Below are 24,905 nucleotides of genomic sequence, written 5' to 3'. Positions count from 1 at the left end.
CTAGTACTTTTCTGATGTCTTTTTTGTCAAAAAACTATAGGAGGCATAAATGCTTGAATTCCAATATGATAGGAGGTGATCTCCCTTGGTCATCTAAACAGGAATTCGAGGAAAAGAGTGATGCCAGTTGGTCAGCTTTATCTTTGGGTGAAGTAACAGTGGTACTATTAGGATGAGAAAGAGGTGGGAGTACTGGTGAGAAGAAGCTGCATCCAATGGCCTTAGTAAGAGATCAGAAGGTACAGCTTCTGGTCTCTTACTAAGGCCATTGGATAAGAAGATGGTCTTATCTTACTAAGGCCATCTTCTTATCCATCTGGATAAGAAGCAAGTTTTCTGATGTTGGCCTTCATAAAGTCTGACTGGGATCTGCTGATATCTGATTTGTATATGCTGAATGCTTTGGTGTAGGCCTTGATGCAAGCCTGATGCAATAAGCTGAATTTTCTTTTTTTTGTGAGTACTTTAATACACTTTCAGTTGAACCAGGGCTTGGAAAGCAGATGAAGATTATAGGTTGAATGAGAATGTAGGCCATCATGCCAATGAGAAGAATATTTTTGTCTCATTTGCAGTAAATGTTAGGATCAGATGAGTAGAAGCAATAGTCAGACCAAGTAAAGGAGTAGAAATTTTGGCGGTCATCCCAATTGGCTCCTTTGTAGTGCCAGAGGATGTAGGGTCAGGAGTAGTTGGAGAAGAAGCATTCTGTGAAAGAGGAGACTTGTACAAGATTGTGGTCTAAGTTTCTGAGAGAAGAGGTAACCTCCACAGTGTATTTGGAAAGAGAACTGGTCAAAAAGAAATCCAGAGCATTTGAAGAGCTAAGAGCGTTATCAAGAATTCGATAACGAAAAATTACCAAATATAAATTGACTTCAATATAATACCTTTTTTTTGGCTCTATCAGATTCAATATCTAGTAGCAATTGCATGTGAAGAACAATGTCTCTGCTTAGAGACATTATTCTTCACATGCCTCTGCTTAGACAAAGTGGGGAAAGCGCATATAAATAAGGAAGTTTTAGAAATATAGTTGTTGGAATACCCATAGTTGTTAGAGGATATGTAGCTAATTTCATTACTCACTTGAAGTATAGATAAATTCACATAATATATTTGTGGCATATTCTGAAGTCCTCTTCAGATCAAGGATAGTAATGAATTATAAGTATTTATTATATACTGTGTGCTCACTGTGTTATGATCACTGTTTGATTATTCTTTTAGACTTTTATCTGTAAAACAAATTATGTGTGCTCTACTGATCAAGTTCTTCCTTCTGCCAGATGGTGGCATGAAATAATTTACTCAATGTGCACTTGAAGAGATAATCTGCATTAATTAATTATAGTGTCCTTGTATCACTTCCCATAATTATGTGATTATTTAAAATTTTTTTGTTTGAGAAAGACTATAATCATTCTAGAAAGTTTAAAAATGTCACAAATTATACACTGTTTTAGAGTGTGTTATTGTGCAAATTAATGCAATGGTACACACACACACACACACATCACTAATATCCTGTCTCATAGTCCAAGCATTTCATTGGCTGGTAACTTGCCTAAATATATCAATATTTGTTCTTGTTTTTTTTTTAAATATATTGTCAATTTGAGTAACTGTACAAAATTATTTCTTTATATCTATAAAAATAAACTTTCATCACACAATATTCGTATTTTATAATGTAATCAGTGAGCACATAACAGGGGACTGGAAAAAATACTGTACATAACACAATTGTTCATATACTATCTAAATATATAACAATCATTCCTGTCTCAACATGCTGATTCTTGTTGCAAAACATGTTCATGCAAAGTAAAAGTTACTTTTTTTTATTAGTTGTAAACATTAAAAATAATGTATAAGAAACAAAAAAATAAGAGTGGCCATAAAATATTGTGTAAATTTAATAAAAACGAACTTGCATATTATTTAAAAATTACAGGAAAAATTTCAGTTTCAGCTAACTTCATTCTGAAAAAAAATTTTCTTTGTCTGCAGTGTAGAGACAGTGTAAATGGCAATATTTGGTAGAATATTAGGTGTTCAACGTATCATTTTGTTGTTGATGTTATTGTTGTTGCAAATTGGGAAGAGCAACGGACATTCTCTTAATGGTTCATCAACTTATGAATATAAAAACACTTATACTAATATAAAACATTTTTAAATTATAAAAATAAAGACTCTTACCTATCAACAATGCATGGAAGTTCATCAAGAAAAACATTTAAATTGCTACCAACATTTAAATTTGAACCATTAAGGTATAATCTTGTTCCTCCTGATTGGGGTCCAGTTTGAGGATGAACTCCGGCTAACTCCACAACCTATAATTAAAGAAAATAAGTACTTTAAAAGTGAAGAATAAATTTCTGCACAGCAGTCCAGAGTATGAGCACATCGATACAATAATTGTATCATCATCATCATCAAATTCCTGACATGTACCCTCAAGAGGTGTACAGGATATGATAGTACTACATGAAAAATTTACATCGGTAGTAACTTCCTATCTACAATTTTCCTCCAAATCAGTCTGTTACCTGTCAAGACTCCAACATTATCAGATCTTATATTTCTATCATCTAAGGCACTTTGTACCATATCAATCCACCTATATCTTGGTCTTCCTCTAGGTCGTTTTCCTGCCAACCTGGCAGAGAACACTGAGAACACTTGTTTTGCTAATCTTTCCTCACCCATTCTGTTTAAGTGACCATACCACCTGAGATTAGTTCTGCTAACGCATTCCTGGATGCTGACAATGTCAAGTTCTTTCCTAATATCCTCATTTTTAATATGATATTGCCATTGATGCCATCTGTTTACGCCTCTAATCTTTCTCAGGACTCTCATATCTGCGGTCTCTAGTCTTTGGTCAAGTGTTGTACTTCTGACCCAGCTCTCAGATCCATGTTAAAATTGGTTTGAATACTGTCTTGTATACAGCTAATTTAGTGTTCTGACTAATTTCTCTCTTATTCCATATAAATTTATTCAGTTGACTTCCTGCCATACCAGCTTTGTTGATTCTGTTGTCTATTTCCATATTTAATTTACCATCTTCACTAAAAATCGTGCCTAAGTAGCTGAAATGTTTTACTTGTTCCGCAGGTTCTTCGTTCACAATGCAGTTGACATTTTCAATGATTCTACCTATTTTCATTGTCTTTGTCTTTTTATTGCTGACCTTCATACCATATCTATTACAACAGTTATTCAATTCAGTCAGGGAATCTTGCAAACTTGTAGCGGATTTATTTAGAAGTATAACATTGTCCGCATAAAGCAAAGAGCTGACATTAACATCTCCAATTTTGATATCATGTTTAATACCACTTTCCTTCATAATGTGATCCATATAGATAATGAACAACAGAGGGGACAATGTACATCCTTGCCTCATACCAGATCTAACATTAAACCATCTTCCTATACTTCCTTCAATTCTAACTGCTGACTTACAACTCAAATAAAGACTATTGCTTGATATAATGCCCCACTGACACCATATAACTGTAGTGTATTGAATAGCTTCTCTCTTGGCACCTCCTTGTCATATGCCTTTTCCAGATCGACAAAACTTAAATACAGATCTTTGTTATATTCCCATGATTTCTCCACTATTTGTCGTAAAGTGAAGATCTGATCTTGACAGCCTCTATTTGGCCTGAATCCAGCTTGTTCTTCACCAAGCTTTTCTTCCACAATTCTTCTCAACCGTTTCTCAAGTATGCTTGCATAAATCTTGCCAGGAACACTCAGTAGGGAAATACCTCTGTAATTCTCACACTTAGTTTTATTTCTCTTTTTATATATGGGTACTATGAGGTCTCTACTCCAATCATTGGGAATTCGTCCCTCTGTCCAGGCTTTCTGAACTATGCAGTGCAGCCACTGTAAGACTTTTATACCACCATACTTCAGCATTTCTGGTCGAGTATCATCTACTCCTGCTGCCTTTCCACATTTCAAGCCTTTGATGGCTTTTTCTACTTCAAGTATGGATATGTATTCCTGACTGTATGCCTGTTGAGTGTTTTTTACCACTGTGCTAACACTGCTCGTTTCATTTAGCAATTTTTCGAAGTAATTACTCCCTACTTCATGGATATCTTTTTCTCCCATTTTCATGACACCTTAATCATCTCTAACTCCTTTTACAGCACTCTTTCCTCCATTTCTAAGCTTCTTCAACAACCTCCAGAATATTTTGCCACTTTCTTGATATTTATTTTCTATGTTCTTGCCAAAGTCCTCCCATGACTTTTGTTTAGCAAGTTTTACACAGTGTTTAGCATTCTTGCATTTGTCTCTGTATTCTCTAAGAGCACAAGCTGACTTATTTGCCAGGAACTTTTGATATGCTTTCTTCTTTTCCTTCATTGTCTCTTTAACTTCTTGTGTCCACCATGGAGTTCTGATTTTTCTATCCTTGCAGACAACCTCACCACATGCCTCTCTGGCTGAGTCGATCAGGGTTTTCTTCAAGGCTTGCCACTGAATCTCTAAGGTTGGTTCCTGTTCTCAAACTCTTTCATTTTTTAATTGTATTTCTTTGCAAAACCAAAAATCCGAGTCTTACTCACATAATTAATTTGATCTCTAAGGCAACAAAATGCATTGAAGGAGTGGTTAATGTAACCAGAAAAATAACCCAAAGCATAATTTTCTAATATATCAAAAAAATGGCACGTAAGTAGTAGATGCAACAATAAAAGAGACATAATTCACTTACAAAAAAAATATATAACTTTTAATGGTTGTACAATTTTTGGTCTGTTTCTTAACCAATTGCAATACTAAATCATCAGTTAAAGAGTAAATAATAATAATAAAGTTAAAGAGAAAATAAAAAAAAATAGAATACCAATTAAAAATAATAATAGTGCATGTAAGAATATATGATATCACATGCATGACAAGAACTAATTGTAATGCTATCAGGTAGGAAATGAATTTCATTGCCTTATGTGAAACCACGTCCCCATTTATGAGGCCTGAAATAGCATGAAAAAGTTACAATTTTTTTTAATCTAGAGCAGTGTTTCCTGATTATGTATAAAATAAATTTAAAAAATAACCTTCACCTACCTATGATGCTAATGTTGAAAAAAATTTGTTGAAAAAAAAAATTGAATAATAAGTCATTAACATAATAATGTGAGGAATTAAGCAGAATAACTGCCCAGAACTGGAAAAGCTTAAAGCAGTCATTCTTATTTATGTTCAGTCGATGAATATGAACTTCACACTTGCTTTATATAATCTTTGCAATAAAAAATGGCTTTGATGTTACAGATTTGTCCTTTTTCCATACCATTTCTAACAGATGCAGAGTTCCTCTGAAAATGACCAAAAGTTTATATCGCAGCCACGTTTTATTAAAAAAAATTATATAAAAAAAGCCATGAAGCTCACATTCATCAACCAAGTTTAAATATGAATGAGTGATTAAAACATTTTCTTGGACAGTTATTTTGCTTAGTATCCCTCAATTTTCCCCCCTGCCCCCTCAATAGTAAAATTTCAGTTTAATTTTCTTTCGACTCGAAATGTAATACAGATTAAGTTCTCCTCTTGCATGTAACATCGTATATTTTTATATGCACTTATTAATTGTTATTCTCATTTTTATTTTTTCCTTTATCTGATTTAGCATTAAGGCAGTCTTAATAGAGAAAACAGCAGTTAAACTTATTTTCAGTCATTTTAAGTAGCCAAGCTCCAAAAGAGTGCAAAAAATCACATATAATTACAAAGGCTCCAAACTAGAAACTATGTAATATTTAACAAAAAAAAAAAAAAAATCACACACACACATTCTATACATGCTATTCGAAAACTTTTCTACAGTGACCAGAATATGCATAGAGAAGTGCCTTCCTGAAATGACTTTGTGATGTCATTACTTTATAGAAAATATGTCCTCTCAATGGCATATTTCATGCTAATAATCCATGAATCTCACTGACTAAACCTTTAGAGATTTTTTTGGCCTAACACATCTCCAATGCAATGCATAAATTCACTCCTCCTATCCAACTATTTTTTTGGTGCATTTAGAAGAAGAAGAAAAAAAAATTCAAGCTGTTTCCTAGACTATAACCTTCAGCTGATCAAGAAATGCATTAACAGTTTCTCAATGTGTTTTCCTGGTTTTCCTCGAAAAAAAATATTTTTCACACATGACACTGAAGTTCTATAGGTTTTGCAACCTCTCGTGTGTACGATTGCAAAAAAAAAAAAAAAAAAATTGACCATTCCTACTAACCAAGACGGGTGTTAAGCAATGTTAAAATTTCAAATGCCTAAGACAAAAAATACTCTGTCTTAGGCATTTGAAATTTTAACATAGCTTAATTTGAATTTGAACACTGCTTAAATGATACTTTTCTTGATTATTAAATTTTTGGAAATCATTCGTTTTCTATTGGTATAGTTTTATAAAACATCCTGCATACCTGCTCATAAAACCAGTCTTGCTGCTAAGAGTCAGGAATCAATTTTTTACAGAATTGATCTAGTTTATTTATTGGAAAAACCTTGCATCTTGCACCTATTCGTCAGTTATAATACATACTATCATACCTTGTAAAAAAATTTCTCTCTTGCTTGTGTAAGACCTGCCTTGTTACCCACAACTACATCAGCTGTAATGGATCCACCACTTGATCCGGTACGGCACACAACCCTAAAAAACATGAAATTTAAAGAAAAAAATGAAACAAAGAATTTAAACATAAAATAATGAAACAGCAATCAACATTTCTAAGATGTCAAAAAAAAAAAAAAAGGGGGGGAGGATAAATGATTGGTTCAGTTTATAATTTATTTAGCACAAGAACAACAAAGGTCATACATCGTAAAGGTTACAGCTATACATAAACAGTTAAAGAAAATTGTAAACAACATGCATGTACAAAAATTAAGTTCCACAATACAGCATCAACATATAAGCAAAATTACTGTAGAGGTCACAGCAACATACAAGGTCAAAAGTTACATCAAGACATAAATAGTCAATAGTACGTCAAAGTCTATATCAAGATCACTGGGTTTTTGTTTTGTTTTTTTTTGTCTCTTAAAATGAAAAAAAGCACACAACATTCTAAACAGAAAACTTGTTCAGTATCTTATATAAGTCAAAGAATGTTAACAATTTTTTTTTTTGAGAGCAAGTGTGGAGAGAGTAAAAGAAGTGATAGTAGAGTAGAGAAATGAAAGCCAAATTTTTCCACTTCACAAAGGTGGTGATAAGGTTAAGGCAATAAATTATAGGCCGATCTGTATACCTGGAGTTGTAGTAAAGGTATTGGAGAAGTTGGTGAGGGATAGGGTTCAAAAGTGGTTGGTAACATTGGTATTCTTTGTACTTGTCAGACAGGTTTGTTAAAGGGAAGTCGTGTTTTACAAAATTGCTTATGTACTATAACAAAGTAACAAATGCATTGGACAAGCGAAATGCATATGTAGTGGTATACTTAGATTTTGCAAAATCTTTTGATAAATTGCCACACCACAAATGGGTATGGTGTGGCAATTGAAGGGGGAGGACACTACCTCAAAAGACGAAAGTTACTAGTGGTGTGGCACAGGGTCAGTTTTGGAACTATTGTTATTTAATTTGTATATTAATGACATTGGGTTGGGTTTAATTGGTGATATACATCTGTTTGTGGACAACGCAAAACTGGGGAAGCAATGAAGAATCAAGCAGATGTTGTGGCCTTAGAGAAGGATTGATGAGTATGCATCAATATGGAACTGTCAATTCAATGTTGCAAAATGTAAGATTCTGAAATTTGGCAGGCAATAATGGAATGCAAAATTGGCAAGGAAATTTTGGAAGAAGCCGAGGAGATAAGAGATCTTGGAGTGGTGGTGGACAAGGATCAGAAGTTCAGAGGTCACACTGCACAAGTTGTTAAGACATCACATCAGATTATGGCAATTATGGAGAGGACCTAAACTTGTAGAAATATAAAGGTTCTGGTTCCATTGTAAAGGCATTGTATGGATTATTATGCACAGATTTGATCCCCTGGTTTTCATGATATGAGGTCTTTGGGATATGAGGACAGATTGAGAGAATGCAGTTTGCAAAGCCTTGTGAATAGGAGGAAAAGAGGGAATATGACTGAGACATTTTTCATAGAATGGGAGAAGGAGATAGAACAAGGGGACACACATGGAAGCTGTATAAGAAGGGTGTAAGCAGGGGCATAAGAAGAGTATGAGCAGGGGGAATAATGAGGGTTCTATGCATGGAGAGTGGTTGGTCAGTTGAATGTGTTGTCTGACATTGTGGTGAATGTAGATACATTGAATGAATGTGAAAGTGAAAGCATGGTTTGATGGGCTTGTTTTTGTGTGTGTGTGTGTGTGTGTGTGTGTGTGTGTGTGTGTGTGCGTGCATGCGTGTAACAGAGTTTGCCTCCAGCACTGAGTCTTTTGACTCCATGGAGATGTGGTGTTAATAATAATAATATTGACAGAAGTCGGGAAAATGTTAGTGTCAGCAACAAAGAGGACCTCATGAAAGAAATGGTGTGCTTGTGTGAAGTCCTTCACACACAAAGCATGAGACTGAAGGATTGCAGAAATGTCAGGAGATTGGCTGAACACAGAAGAGAAGAAAGCAAGAGATGCAAGGGAAGAAACATATGACTAAGTGAGAAAAAGAGGGTAATGATAAACAAATGTTACACTAATTCTACAATAAAAGCAGTACTTAATGAGAGTGTAACTAAATCTTGTTTCCCTCATGTAAAAATTAATAATATTAATAAAGCTATCAGGATGCAAAAGGTGAAACAATTGATTGGTCTTAATGACCTGGAAGTTGAAAAATACTGTATGAGAGAAGATATGAAAGAGTTATTGAAAGAATCAAAAATAAAAATAAATAAAAAATAAAAAAGAGCAAGAAGGCAAAGACTGTATGCCTACTGTCAAGCTATGATAATGGCAATGATCACAAAGAAATGGATTAAATGGGTTCAGAGTTAAGTGTCTATAGAAAGCTTTGTGTGGAAGCACAAATTTAGGGAAACTAAAGATATTAGGATGAATGAAGATACAGGCACCTATGAGTTGAGTGAGTGTCCGAATGACCAAAAAATGTGGAATCTCAAGTGAGAAATCCAAATGGGGTAGGCAATGCAAGATGTAAAGATAGTTGGGGAGCCCAAAGGGATATGCTACAGTTGATGTTTTGCTAGAGTATCTATCTTGAATAACAGAGAATTTTTTAGCATTGGTTAGTGCAGTCTCACCAAAAGTTATGTGTTTTAGTGTAACTTGGTTGAAAACAGATGATGTAGTTACAGGATAGATGGTGAGGGGGTATAATATTTATAGAGAGGATAGAGAAGAAAACGGAAAAGAAGGGGTATTGCTGATAATAGCAAATGAATTACAGCAAAAAAAAGAGCAGGAATCAGGAAGACAGGCATGTGGACAGCAGTTCTTTAGAGGCTTACGTTTCATCACTGGCTTAGTCCCAAGAGAGAAAAATATCAAACTATAGATCAATGTATCTCTGGAGTGGTGGCAAAAGTACTGAAAAGTTGATCAAAGAGAGAGAGAGAGAGAGAGAGAAAATTTAAGAATGGGTGAATAAGAATATGATTTTTATGAGGGACAGCATGGCTTTGTGAAGTGGCGGATCAGTCTTGCCTTAGTAATTTACTAACTTCTTAATAGAGTGACAAGCAAATTGGATAAAAGAAATGGCTACACTGCTGGATTTTTGCAAAGATATTTGACAGAATACCATAATACTCTGGTGGAACAAGTGTGAATGGATATGAAATTGGTGATATGGATACAAGGGTGTTGATGAGCAGATACCAAAAAAAAAAGCATATGGAGGAGCAGAATCCAGGAGAAAAAAGCAGGTAACTAGCAGTGTGCTCCAAGATCTGCATATACATCATTATTGTTTAATTTGAACATAATATGATATAGAAATTATTTGAAGGGAAATATTCAGTTACCTGCTGATGATGCAAAACTGAATCATTGGCAAGTAACTGAATATTTCCCTTCAAATAATTTCTAAACAGTAATGGTTCAAGTGCAGATCCTTGCAATACACTGCTAGATTACCTGTTTTTTTTCTCCTGGATTCTGCTTCTCCATATACTATTTTATATGGCCATTAGCACCTGCATATACACACATATATATATATATATATATATATATATATTACTAATTTCATATCCATCCCCATTTGTTCAGTTTTTAGTAGCATAGTAGTTAATTGAGGCAATGTAGAGAGCTTGCAGGATAGCTTAAATGTATGAGGGGAAAAAATGGATGCCAATTTAAAGTAGAAAAGCATAAAGTTATGCATTTTGGAATAAAAAGATTGCAAGCTGTTCACAGTGCTGGATGCCACAAAATTGATGAAGCTAGGGATCTGGGGGATAGTGGTGGATACAGAATTGAAGATTAGTGTGCATACTGCTAAGGTGGTCAAGGTATCTCTTAGGATTACTTAGTTATTGAAAAACACAATAATAGGCAGAGATAAAGAAGCTACCATTCCTCTTTAATAGGGCCTTGATACATCCACATCTGGATTACTATGCTCGGGTCTGGTCACCTGGGTTTCTTAGGGACGAGAAATGGTGGAGAGAATTCAGAGGTGAGTGGGCTGCAGAATGCTCCTCATGATGACAGACTGAGGATTTATCAGTTACAAAAGTTGGTTGAATGGGAAACGAAAGGATGTGATAAAAATAAGGAGTTTTATGGGACTGATGCAGAGATAATATTTCAGCACTTGGCTAAAGGAGCATGGCAGAACAAGAGGCTATCCCTGAAAATTGAATAAGAATGGATTAGAAGGGACTAGATTTTTCACTTGAAGAGTGGTGAATGGGTAGAATAGGTTGCTAGAGTCGGTTTGAGCTCTGTTTGAAATGTATTCAAAGAGAGGTATGAGAGATGTGTGGATAGTTTGGATCTCCAGTGATAAGGCTTCACTCTCTAGAGGTTCCAATGCAATAATAACAATAATATAATAATTCTTTACATATGAACTGTTTTTATAAATTATTACTTGATTAAAATACTTTTTTGGAATTTTCTGTTTACTAAAGAACTAGAAAATCTTGTTTGTAAAGTATTTCAGGAACTTTCATCTGCTAGCTTACCTAACAGATATATTATACTCAACAGGAACACAAAGAATTCCCCCAATAGTAATATTGTCCCGAATTTCTTCTTCGCTAGTACCAAGATTGCTGCCTTCAATAGCAACAAGTGTACCACCTTCTACTGGACCACTAAGAGGATATATCTGGAAACAAAAATAAATTTAGAAAATTCTCTTTTAAATATGGAAAGAATAAGTGACATTTATATATCATGCTAATAACAATTAAAGTATTTCCCTTCCTTGAGATATAAAACACTCTCAAGTAATTAATTTTTTTTAAATTCTTTAACTAATAGTAACATTTAAAAGGATAAATTTTAAAAATACTAATGTTGGGCTGAAGAAGTTTAGCACAACAGCCAAGAACATCTATTCCAGCACACTGGGAAGCACTATTTTAGCTTTACAACTTATCTTTGTTGTTTCTGCTTCAGTCTTACCCTATGTAGTGCCTGCAGCATATCAATTTGCTCTTTGTTCATCGAACATGGCTGACTTAAGTTATTATTAATATCATGAATAAAAATAAACTTTAAACATTAACTATAAATGCACTGATGACTGATATAAAATACATCTAAAGTAAAACTAAACAATCATGTTGAGCTCACCTTGGACACAATAACTATTGATACCAAACTACTATGAACCTACCCAGTCTATACGAGGAGGTGGACAACTTATTGCCATAGGATCTAAGCAAGAATCTTTATAAGTACATATGCCTCCACACCATGCACACTGAAATTTTCTATTTCTTGTAAGACAAAGGGAACAGTCTGCTCTTCCACCATGGCTTCCAAGAAGTGGACACTTGTAAAGAGTAACTGTGCAATTAAATTAACAAATTAATATATATCAAAATAATATAATCTGTAAGAAAAGCACAAGCATATGGTCATTCACACAAACATTACGTTAATCTTTGAAATTAAACTATTAAAAAATCAGCTAAGTAAACAATTCTATATTCATAAAGATATAAGGAGTAAAAAAAGTACAGAGACTGGCAACATTATCAGTTGGAATGGGCTCATGTGATAAGGTGCAGTCTTCAGCTAGTAACTAGTGGAAGATTTAGGTCAGTAGTGCAATGGTTATTATGTTTTACTGTATATATGATGTGATGTGAATTTGACATCTCCAATTCTAACATCAGGCTTGATGCCACTTTCTTTCATAATGTGATCAAATTTCTTTCATAATGTGCATCCTTGTCTTTTACATCAAACCATCTTCCTGTATTTCATTCAATTCTAACTGACAACTTAAATATAGATTATGTATTGCTCTGTATAATATTTCATTTATCCCATATAATTGTAGTGTTTTTGAAAAACTTTTCTCTGTGCACCTTGTCATATGCCTTTTCCATATCTACAAAACTTAAGTACAGCTCTTTGTCATAGTCCCATGATTTCTCTATTATTTGTCATAAAGTGAAAATCTGATCTTGCCAACCTCTATTTGGCTTGAATCCAACTTGTTCTTCCCCAAGTTTCTCTTCCACAATCTTTCTCAACATCTTTTCAAGTATACTTGCATAAATCTTAGCTGGAACACTTAGTGGAGAAATTCCTCTGTAATTCTCATATTCAGCTTTATTCCCTTTTTTTTTTTAAGATGGGAACTAATCATCTGGAATTCGACCTTCTAATCAGGATATATGATTTATGCAGTGTAACCACTAAAAAAATTTTTTACCTCTGTACTTTAGTAGTTCTGGTCAAATATCATCTACTCCAGCTGCCTTTCCACATTTCAAGTTTTTTTCTACCTTGAGTATTGATATGCACTCCTCCTTGCATTTCTCTTGAAAATTTTCTAGAAGGTTCTGTCACTGCTTGTTTTGTTTAAGAGCTTTCTAAATAATTACTCCAGACATTTAGGATATCTTTATCTTCAGTTTTCATGTCATCTTTATCATCTTTGATTCTGTTTATGGCACCTTTTTCTCCACTTCTAACCTTTTTCAACAGCCTTTAGAACATTTTGCCACCTTCCTGATATTTATTTTCTATGTTATTACCAAAGTTTTCCCATGACTTTTGTTTAGCTACTTTCACATATAGCTCTCTTACTATTTTCTCTGTATTCTTTTAGGACATTTGCTGACTTATTTGCTAGGAACTTTTGGTATGCTTTCTTCTTTTCCAGTCCTGGAAATGGAGAGAAAACATTTAATACATTTAGTTTTCAAGTGGTTTTTTTTTTCTTGTAGCATTCTTTTTATAATTTTTTTTTTTTTAATGCAGTCATTGCTTGGAAAACATTCTCTGTGTTAGCAAATATAATCTGTTTTATTCAACCAGGTCCTGAATTAGTTGATCTTTGAGCACAGGCAAGTAGAGTTTTTTCCCCTTAAAAAAAAAAAAAAAAAAAAAAAAAAAAAAATTCAGATTTTTAACCTGCAACTCAAGAAAAATCAACTATAGACGAAGCCCTTTGGTCAAAAAGACCTGTGTTCAATTCCCATCAGTGACATGAGGAACCTTTATCTGGTCTCTTTCGACTAAATGTGAGTTAGCCGGTCTCATAGAGAGGTAGAGGGTTTTTTTCCTCCCAGAAACTTGGGTTTTTCATCCCTCAGAATAAGCAAACTGGGCCCCATGAACACATACCGCTACAGTCAAAAATACATCCCCCCCCCACACACACACACACACAGCAGCAGGCCAGTTGGGGGATTGTACTTACAAAAGTCGCATCAAGTATAACACGCAGACCCTGCATTGGAAGCAGGATAAACGCGCAGAGGAAGAAGCCCAGTTGTGAAGATACTTCACGTGCAAACTTTGATCGCTTACACTTGGACAGAGGATTAAACCAGGAATATAATTTCTTGGCATATTTAATTTATAAATACACATGATATGTGCATTTATAAATTTTGCATATCAAAACCAAGCAAACCCAAAACATTCACTATACTCATCCATATTCCTATTTCATTTTAAATGTGGGATGTCTAAAGCAATGCAACGTTTAAGTTTTATCCATTAACAGAGTCAAACGTGCATTTCAGAAACTCTCAAAATACGATAATGAATGAAGTCATTGAACGAACACAATGAAATCAGAGGTACAAAAGGAAACTTATTCGCAAACTAAGTATGTCATGTTTTTTTGTTTTGTTTATAATGCATTTATTAAATATGCAAGGTACAAAATGTCATTCCTCATAGAAAATAATATAGAAAAATCACATAAAAATTATTATTATACTCAGTTTATGGAGTCAACTACCATTCAAGATAAAAACTAATAATTTTTTTAAATTTCTAATTTTTATTTCAAATGGTAGTTGTCTCTATAAATCGAACAAAGAGTGCTGTTCACCAGTCACTTTTATTGAATGAAAATATACAAAATTAAATTAAAAAATTACTAAAATTTCTTTTTTTCAATCAAGATGACATTAATGAACAAAAACATAACATGTTAACATTACAATGGAATTGGAGAATAATTTGTAAAATATAATGAAAACCATTTGTGTTTATGTGCATGTGTGTGTCCATACAAAAACTTTCTGATAAACCATCATCATTTTCTGGTGTACACACTCAAGAGGTGTAGCAGATATGGGGGGGGGGGGGGATGAAAAGTCCTGATAAACACCTAGAACAAAAATGATATTAAAGCAACTGATATAACCACAAGAAAGGACGTATCTTAAAACCCTTTAACCTCCATGTTTCATCAAATTGTAATAATTTGTTCTTTTCTTTTAGGATATATAAGAAGACATGTCAGAGGTTTTGAAGACACAGAGGTTTGTGGCAGTCATCAAGCTTTTCATGCTGGAAGAAAAGTCGGCAACTGAGATTAACCAAACTTTGTGTGAGACTTTAGGGGACTTACATATTCAACAGGTGCAAGATAGGTGACAAAGTTTAAAACTGGGCATCCTGAAACAACAGATGCCCCCAAATCAGGAAGACTTTCCACAGTGATCACACCTGAAAACATCGATATACAGTGCATGTCATGATCTTTGATGACAGACGAATACAGCCAAAAACATTGCAAAGACTCTGGGGATATCTAGGGAGTTGGATGGGGTTGTTATCACCAACATCTGGACATGCAGGAGCTCTCAGCAAAGTGGGGTCCCCAAATGTTTGAATGCTGACCAAAAGAGAGAATGTGTACTGTCATCTCAAGGGATTTTGGATCATTTTGAGAAATCAGGTGCAAATTTTTTGGCTCATATTGCGACTGTTCATGAAATATGGCTTCATCACTATGACCCAGAGACCAAACAACAATCAATGGAGTGGAGACACAAAGGTTCTCCACAGCCAAGGATGTTCTGAACTCAAAAGTCAGCAGAGAAGGTTCTTGCCATTGTCTTTTGGGATATGGATGGTGTAATCCTTACCAAGTACCTCAAAAAAAAGGTGAAAATGTTACAGCAGCAGTTTACTCCACACCTCTGGGGACTGAAAGGAAAAACACTACTGGGAAACTGAGCAGAGGCATATTGCTTTTGCAGGACAATGCACCTACTCACACTGCTCATGAAACCCAACAGACAATACACAACTTGGGCTTTCAATGTCTGCCTCACCCACCCTATTTGCTAGACCTGGCCCCATCTAACTATTTCCTATTCCCAAATTTAAAGAAACACTTGAAAGGGACAAAATTTACCATAAATTATGAAGTCATATCTACAGCTGAGGACTGGTTGGTACAACAAAGGAAAGACTTTTCTCAGAGGATTGCAAATGATACAGCAGCATTGTAACAAGTGTATAACACTTCATGGAGAATATGTAGAATAATGTGTCTACCTCAATTCCTTCATGGTGATTATCACAACTTTTCAGCACACCCTTGTATTATGATACTATTACTGTTTCATGACTGGTTTCCTCTCAACCACTTTCTCCCAAATTGGTCTCTTGTCAGAATCTCTTGATTTGATGAGCTCTTCCTTTCAATCACAAATGATCAAATGAAATACTCCTAACCAAATCAATCCACCCATATCTTGGTCTTCCTGTGAGTCCTCTTCCTGCTGTTTTTGCTTCAGACATCAGTTTTGTTAATCTTTTACCTCCTACCGTTTTTCAGTGACACACTGTCATAAATTAGCTTAATTAGCCTGAATATAAAAAATATCAAGTTCGTTTCAGATATCTTCATTCTTTATATACTTCTGTCATCTGTTTTTCCTCCTATATTTCATCAGAGACATTATCAAATCTTTAATCAATTATTTTATTTTTAATTCAATTCTTGTATGTTAAAACTCATTTGAATTTTATTAAATTCCTGTATATAAACAATGAGAAAAGAAATGGAATGATTCCCAGCAGAGCATAATAAGATGAAATGTATTAATATATGAAATTTTAAGTGTATTTGGCCTATCTATCAGGTATAAAAATAAATAAATTCTAATATATATTTTTAAAAAGTATTTCGTGAAATGGAAGGCAACTGCTTTTCTCCAGGAACCCCTCCCTATATCCATGAAATACAGCAGAGTATAACGTAATCCTGTGTGGCATCCATCTGAACTGCAGTATAACTGATCCAAATGCTGTGTCAACAGCATCCTTAAATTATTAATTGGAAAACATGGTCCACAAACACACACACACACACACACCTCTTATCACATGTACTAAATTTCTTGGTGGTCAATGTAGTGGTAGAGCTTTTGGGAACCTCACAATCTATTCCAGTGATCATTAAATGCATCATTCAGGAACTCGCAAAGTTTATACACACCCTAGTTGCCTAAACTGTTGGTGATGCCTACTGACTGCTGCCCACATCATTATATGAGGAAGGTCTGTTCAATCCCCTCGACATAATGTGTGTGTTTTTTTGCACCATAAGAATGTATCTTGCAATTTTTTAATGTGAATCTCACCTACTGAAAGACTCTTAGTCTATAGTACATTAATATTAGGATTATCAGGGTGGGCTAAAGGTCAGATAATCTGAAAACCCTACTCCAGAAACCAAACATGGAACTTTTTTTTTCAAGCCACTTTAGACCTCCAAATGCCAGGTGGTGGTCACACACCAGATAGATGTTTTACACAAAACATCCATGCCTGTCCCCAGTAGGATTTGAACCTACAGTCTTTTAAAGAATAGAAAGGGGATATGCTAACCTGGCTGTTTACTGTGATAAATTATGCATTCATAGTTGAAATACTTGACCATAGGACAACGACACTGTGAACTTGATGACAATTCCTAACAATAACTATCTGACAAATGTGTCTCACTGTGAGAGTTCAGTTATAAACTGAAAATACTAGTAATATATTTGCAAATCTTATTTCATGTAGTAGCACACAGCAGTTCTTGGAATGATGAGCTCTGCATATCTTTTTCTGGTCTTATGTGAGCAAAGTATCTATTCACAAACATCAGAAAAAACTGTCATGTTGATCTCTGCTGAACATGACACATCCTGAATAGTTTCCCTTTCCATCTCAACATTATTTCTGTTAGTAGATCCCCATGGAAGGAATTTCTAAATTGAGTCTGTATTGTTTCAATGGTTTCACACGTAACAGATGTCTACTTGTAAATCATTCTTCATTTGTGTTAGCCATCACAATTACTTATAGGTAATTGTGATGGCTAACACTTATAGAAAATGGTACGTAGAAGGGTTGTTTCAAAGGATAGATGTAGGCATGATGAAGAAAAACATAAATTACATAAATGTGCAATCACTGAGTGCACATTTATGTCAGGGATAAAAGGATTTATGGTCCTAACATTAAACATAAAATGCAGTATTAAAAAATAATATATGAACTGAGAAAAATCAAGTTTGAGTTTACCATTGGTTTTATCAATAAATGTATCTTCATTTAGTACTGTTAAAACTGCTTCAATTTTGCCAACTTCTGCCTGGTACGTATACTGCAAAAATTGTACAAAAATTATTTTGAGTGGACAACTATAGAAAATAAATAAATAAATATTCTTCATTTAACAAATGGCAATTCCTTCTTTAAACGTTAGTAAACTCTGCATCAAGTTTATATTATGATCCCTATTCAAGATTAATATTTAACTCTTCCAAAGTATTTCTCAAGTTTTTTATTCAGCGAGTGTTACTATATTATCTCCTTCCAAGAAAAACTTTTTATTTTTTATTTTATACTGGAGGCCTTTTGCAAAATCAAACTCTGAATAGATCAATCCAAAGATGACAAGACTATGTTGTGAGAGCACTTCCCTAAATGTTATTTATTATCTAAAAGAAAAGAAGATATAAAAGAGACTGGTAGTTCACCTTGGTTCCTAAAGGCCATAATAATTTTAAGTTATTAGTTCTATGGTATATTTCTGAAATAAAGAAGGGAAGGGAGAGAGGAAAGGGATCGGATTGTTGCTACACATGAAAACATAATGCTTCCTCTCATATGATCACACAAATACCTATGAAAAAAAAAAAAAGCACTACCATCTAAAAACCATTTTCTCTTAAGAAGCATATGAGACCTTCAGTTTTCATTATGAACATCACATTTCTTCTCATTCCATGAGAAGAAATTAGGTGAGTAGGCCAGAGGAAATTCAAAGAATTTTTTTCACTACATGGCAAATTACAGTACATTAACAATACAGTAGCTCAACCCACCTTACTTTATGGCAGTGAGATATGGACAATAAAAAAAAGCGGATGAAAGAAGAATTGAATCATCTGAAATGAAATTTCTGCGCAGAACTGAAGGAGTCACAATAATGGACAAAATGAAAAGCAGCGAAATCAGAAAAAAACTTGGAATTACGACCTCCCTAAATGAAACAGTTATTTGCTATAGAAAAAAATGGAAAGAACACATACTGAGAATGAATAGAAGCAGAATACCTAAACAAATTCTAAATTACCACGCAAAAGGTACTCGATGCAAAGGAAGACCCTTAAAAAGATGGAATTTAGTCTGGAACAGGTCACTTGGCCTATAAGCCTGGAAAGGAAGAAGAACTTTAATGGATGCTGATAGCAGGAAGATAAGGAAAGCTCATCTTCCTGCCATCAGTTGCATTAATGAAAAAGGAAAGAAGGAATTTTTATTATTATGTGATACCTCCACAGAGTCATCAAGGGAAGGCACCTACTCTACAACTCTCCATCTCCACCAACTACAGTGAACCGCATCACCAATGCCATCTACTTCATAATATTACTACTACATGAATAGCTGAATTAATGAGTGATCACTTTGTGAGTTTGTATTATCGAGGTGGAGACAGTATAGTGACAGGAACTGATATGAAAGAAAGGTAAATGAAATGCTTAGGCTACTACCAAATCTTAAGGTGAATACTCATCATGACAGGATGGGATATCAACCCATGTATTATGAAAAGATGCAATAGAATTGGTAGTGCTTCTGAGAGTGTTATGGAAAGCAGACCAAAATAATTCCAACCTCTCATAAAGTGAGAAGTAGATAAAAAATTATAAAAGTTTCACATTAAGTTTTAAAATAGGTAAAGTTTATTTGTTTATCAACTGACAATCTGAAAAGGAGTGATTCAGGTAAGAGGATTTTTTTTTTTTAATGTTTATAATAAATAACTATGCATTTATTTATGTTTGAGCCTTCTACAGTTCAGTTAATAGAGATGATATCCTTCGGTTCAAAAGACCTACATGTGATTCCCATCAGGATACAAGAACTTTTCTAAGAATTTTTCAATTGAAAGCATATCATAGTTGATCTCACAAAGGTGACAGTTATTTCTCTCAATTTTTCTTTCACAAAAGAGTCAAACTGATCAGAGAACACACACAATGTTTCAAAGAATAGATGTAGACATGATGAAGGAAGATGAGAAGAAGTTGGTTTGATAAGTTTGGAGTTGAACTGTGTATAGATGTCGACCACTGCAGCTGTTCATGTTCCCAAATAATCATTATTATTATTATTATGTGACACCTCCAGGGAGTTGAAAGACTCATTGAGGGAGAGTGTGCCAACAGCATCAAACGATTTAATCCCTTCCAACTACTAACCGTTCTCAAACTTGCTTAACTTTTTGCAAGCCATTAGTAGCAGAGGCTTTACCAATCGACCAACCTTTGCTGGCAATTACTAAAACTGATGAATGGAAGTTACCAGTTCAGTGGCACTGGTCATGTATCTCCTGTGAAAAATAATATTGAATTATCATTTATTTTGTGCTTTGTCATTTTATAGTGATTATTTTAAAATGAAAACAAGTGCTTCCAAAATTAAAAGCTATATACATAATTATAATAAGTTTATACAGAATTAAAATTCTACTTAAATACTTTTAAATACTCAATAAAAATTGAAAGACATACCACTGTTTCTGAACAGACTATTCTGTTATTTTTCACGCTGGCAAGAACACGTTCTTTTGCGCCTTCTATCTCAATTACACACTGAAATTTATCCTAGAGGGGGGAAAAATCACTGTTCAAGGCAATATACAAATCAATCAGTACCAGTGGCGCACTCAGGATTTAATCTTGGAGGGGGCCGAGCACTCAGGATTTAACGTTGGGGGGGTTGAGTAGACGATTTGTGAATACACACTATAGACACTACGCATCGCATACAACCTATGACTGAGCATCTGCAGTGATCGCTAATTCATAAGTAGAATAGAAATAGAAGACACGATGCAACATAAATAATAAAAAAAAGAATTTTAATTAGGAAAAGATTTTTGGAAAATTTTCTAGTGTTTTTTCCTTTTCGTTGGGGAGGTGCCTGGGCCCCTTTCCCTCCAGACCTCTGGGTGCGCCACTGATCAGTACAATGTTATTTTAAAATTAAAAACTAAGCTAAAATCCATTGTGACATCACCAAAGTTAGAATGAACAAAACACTCTTGTTGAAAGACTAGAATTCCAAAAAGTTCAATGAGAATAATCATTAGCAATTCTAACAGAAGCAGCACAGTATAACAAAACAAAACCATAATCAAAACCAGGTTTTGAAGGTAATACAATACGATTGATAACAAAAGTTACATAGGTCAATATTAGATTACCACAAAAAAGAACATTAAACTGTGACACATACAAAGACCTTATTTGGATCTGAATTCGAGTCTCCATACATCACACGTCTTACCACTCTGTTCCTTACTTGCTCACCTGCATTCCTCACTCTCTCTTTCCTCTAACCCTTTTTCTCTGTATTCCCCTACTTACCTGCTGTCCTGGCATCACTCTATCCCTGATTCCAGCACTCCCTCACATTCTTCTCATTTCCTCTCTCTGTTTCCATTCTCTCCTCTTCTATCATTCCCATACCTCTCTCTCATTCCCTCTCTTCTACTGTTTCTATTCTCTCCACTTCTATCACTCCCAAAACTCTCTCTCACTCCTACTCTGATTCACCTTGTATTCATCTCTTCCATTCTCCTAATCTCATCTTTCATACTTCTCATCTCGTTCACAAGACATTCCACCTCCTCTTTCAGCTCATCTATCCCTCTCTGCAAGTTAGTCACTCTTACTTGCTATTCATTCTCCTAATCAAGACCATCTCTGAAAACTTCACAGTCATTCAAGCCTTCCACACTCCCGACTCTTATTTTCTCATTCATATTTCGCTCGTCATTCTCTCCTATCACACTACTCGTCTCCCAACATTCATTTCCAGTCCCTGACGCAAGTAGGTCAGTTATCAAAATATCTAATTCGTTGATTTCCTCCCATTGCCTACATTTTGCACATATACGCACTCCCCCCTTCTCTCACCCATCACATATCCAACTCCCAGGACTCATACATGCCACAAGAACTGCATGCCACAAAGTCCTTTATTATGTTGCATATAATAGAGTTGTTAAATGGCAGAGGACTTGGTGACATGCCATTTGTGATTGCAGCTTGTTTTGTGATTTGGTTCTGATTTTAACATAACCCTAATTTCTAATGCTCTCACTCTCTCTCTCTCTTTCTGTCAACTCTCAATATAACAAACACTGCTATAAAAAGTTGCTGATAACAAACTTGTTGACAGGCTTAGGTGTTGGACATTATTCATAACTTATTTTAACAGTATTACAACACCAAACAAAATACTAAAGTATAAAAGGATGTTTATTAACTGGTTTATATTTCACTGGATGTCCCACCCCCTAATATCTTTGAATTATTCAAATTTACTAATGTATGCAGGTTAATTTACATAGTAAGGAAAAATTTACAAACAAATTAATGGTATTGGAATGGATTTCCCCCACTCTCACTCCCCTTTAGCAAACTTTTATATGGAACACTTTGTTCTCAAAGTGTTTACCATGGCTACTTTCAAATCTTTGGTGTAGTTAGGGTTCACTGATAATGTGTTTACCAAATGAACAGTACAAAGTTCATACTTAAATTGTAAGTTATCATTTAGAATTAAAGGAGATGTAAGAAGATAGTTTATAGTAAAACCAGGTGTAAGACAAGGGACCCACTATCTCCTTTATTATTCATAAATTATATGGATCACATTATGAAGAAAAATAGCATTAAATAGGATATCAAAATTGGAATATTCAACTTTAGTTCTTTATTCTATGCAAACTATGTTATATTCCTAAATAAATCCAGTACTTCCAGAGTTTTAACTAACTTGAATAATGTAACAAATCTAGTAAGAAACTCCAATAAAACAGTTAAAGACTATGAAAATAAGCAAGAACATGGAAAACTTCAAGTGTATTCTTAATCAAGAACCTAAAGAACAAGTAAATATTTCAAATAATTTAGGCACAATTTTCATTGCAGATGGTAAGTTAGATATGGAAGCAGACAACTGAATAAACAAAGCTAGTATGATGGGGATTCACAGTGAATAAATCTGATATGCAATAAGAGAGAAATTAGCCAAAATGCTAAATTATCAGCATACATGACAGAATTCAGTTTAACTCATGAATCTGAGAGCTGGGCTAGAAATAAAACAGCTGATCAGAGAATGGTGACTACAGATCTGAGAAAAATTAGGGGAGTAAACAGATAGCATCAGTTAAAGAATCACATCAGAAATGAAGATACTAAAATGTATGGAGAGAGATAATCTAAGATTATGGTGAATTAAAGTATTGGAAGGGAAAGGCGTATAAAACTAGTATTTGATGTTAGAAGAAAAATAACTCAGAGAAAAAACAAGATCTAGGTCAGCAGTCGGCAACCTGCGGCTCCGGAGCCACATACATCTATTTGAATGAATAATTGCAGCTCTTTTTGTTATTAAACAATCTATTTTTGAATAATGCAAAATGAATGTTATTTATTAAATTAGAAACTAAATGTAGAATTTGCAATAAATTAAGGACATTTTACATTAAGTCAAGGATATTTTACAAATGAAAATAGTACATGTGATGCTGAAAAATTTAATACTTTCATGTTCGAACTCTCTGAACATGAACCATATGCGATAATCCTTCTTTACATTCGTCTTGGATTATCATGGATAATGCAAGAATTCATAAACCCACTGATTTGTCAAATATTTGTTTCAATTATTCATACCAATTAAACCAATTAAAATTACTTTCACCATATTCGTACATGCTTAATCATATAGAAAACATTTTTTCGAAGATAAAATCTTATGTGAGAGCGGTTTTGTCTTCGGGAATGGAAAGATAATCTTCCTGATTTGATTCATGATGCGGTAGTAAGAATTACTACGATGGATTGTGTTAATTATTTTATGAATATGATGAGAAACATAACACTTGCAATAGAAAAGCATGAGTTTTAATTAAATATATGTTGTTTTAATTTATTAAAGTTTAATGTAATTAAACCAAATATGTCACGCTAGGCTAGCACATGTAGCGCTACGATAACGCTTGCCTGTCTGAACGTGCCCATTGTCTTCGCATATAGTGCAGGTGTGGTCTGTAAATCTGCTCACTTTGTTAAAATAAATAAAAGTTTTGTAGTGGACGTTGCAGTGCTTTCATTTACTGGTGATTGTGTTAGGTAACGTGAATATTGTAACATTAAATTAAATATTAACAAAATAAAAATATTTTTATAGTATTTAAAATGTCAGCAAAGAAGAGAAAGATAGAACAAGAAAATCAGGAGTTTAAAAGTGAATGGACCGAAACCTACGCATTTGTAGCAAATACAGCAGGATTTCTAATGTGTTTAATATACCACGGAAAGCTTTCAAACAATAAAAAATCAAATATACAAAGACATTTTTTTAAATAAACACGATACATTTGACAAAGCATATCCACGGGAAGATGAAAGAAAAAGGCAGTAGAAGAGCTGCAACGCAAAGTAAACCTAACTAAATGTTCATTTTCCAAATGGATAAAAGCATCAAGAAATACAACTATTGCTAGCTTTGTGGTCACTCAAGAAGTTGTTAAATGAGGAAAACCTTTTACAGACGGTGAATATGTGAAAGAATGTTTTATTAAAATATCCGAATTTCTCTTCTGCGATTTTAAAAACAAAGCGGAAATAATTACAAAAATAAAAGACATGCCATTATCTGCTAAGATTATAAGAGACAAAACTATATGAATGGCAGAATATATAACAAATCAGCAGGTTACAGATCTAAATTCAACACCAGGATTCTCCATTGCCTGTGATGAAACATTGCATAGATTGTACTTATCTATAGATACATAAACTCTCAAGGACCTCAGGAAGAATTACTCGATATACTGCCACTTACAGGACAAACTCGTGGAGAAGACATTGAATCTGCTGTTACCA

The 24,905-nt window shown here is 34.2% G+C and overlaps 1 protein-coding gene across 1 annotated transcript in view; it reads right to left on the bottom strand.

Moving 5' to 3' along the window:
- LOC150108313 (plexin-B-like) overlaps positions 1 to 24,905 on the bottom strand; it is a 352,329-nt gene that overhangs the window by 116,678 nt on the left and 210,746 nt on the right. Inside the window, exons 12-17 of the mRNA XM_090415739.1 lie at positions 20,511 to 20,603; positions 18,010 to 18,091; positions 11,843 to 12,015; positions 11,184 to 11,329; positions 6,607 to 6,709; positions 2,206 to 2,342 (exon numbers count right to left, since the gene is read on the bottom strand). Coding sequence (XP_090271865.1) covers positions 2,206 to 2,342; positions 6,607 to 6,709; positions 11,184 to 11,329; positions 11,843 to 12,015; positions 18,010 to 18,091; positions 20,511 to 20,603 — 734 coding nt within the window. The remainder of the gene's footprint in view (positions 1 to 2,205; positions 2,343 to 6,606; positions 6,710 to 11,183; positions 11,330 to 11,842; positions 12,016 to 18,009; positions 18,092 to 20,510; positions 20,604 to 24,905) is intronic.

This window comes from Typopeltis vanoorti, chromosome 3, assembly GCF_054136105.1.
Source record: "Typopeltis vanoorti isolate ZY-2024b chromosome 3, IOZ_Tvanoo_1.0, whole genome shotgun sequence".
Classification (NCBI taxonomy): Eukaryota; Metazoa; Arthropoda; class Arachnida; order Uropygi; family Thelyphonidae; genus Typopeltis; species Typopeltis vanoorti.
Note: the sequence above shows the minus strand (reverse complement) of the source record. Positions and strands in the feature narration are given on the sequence as shown.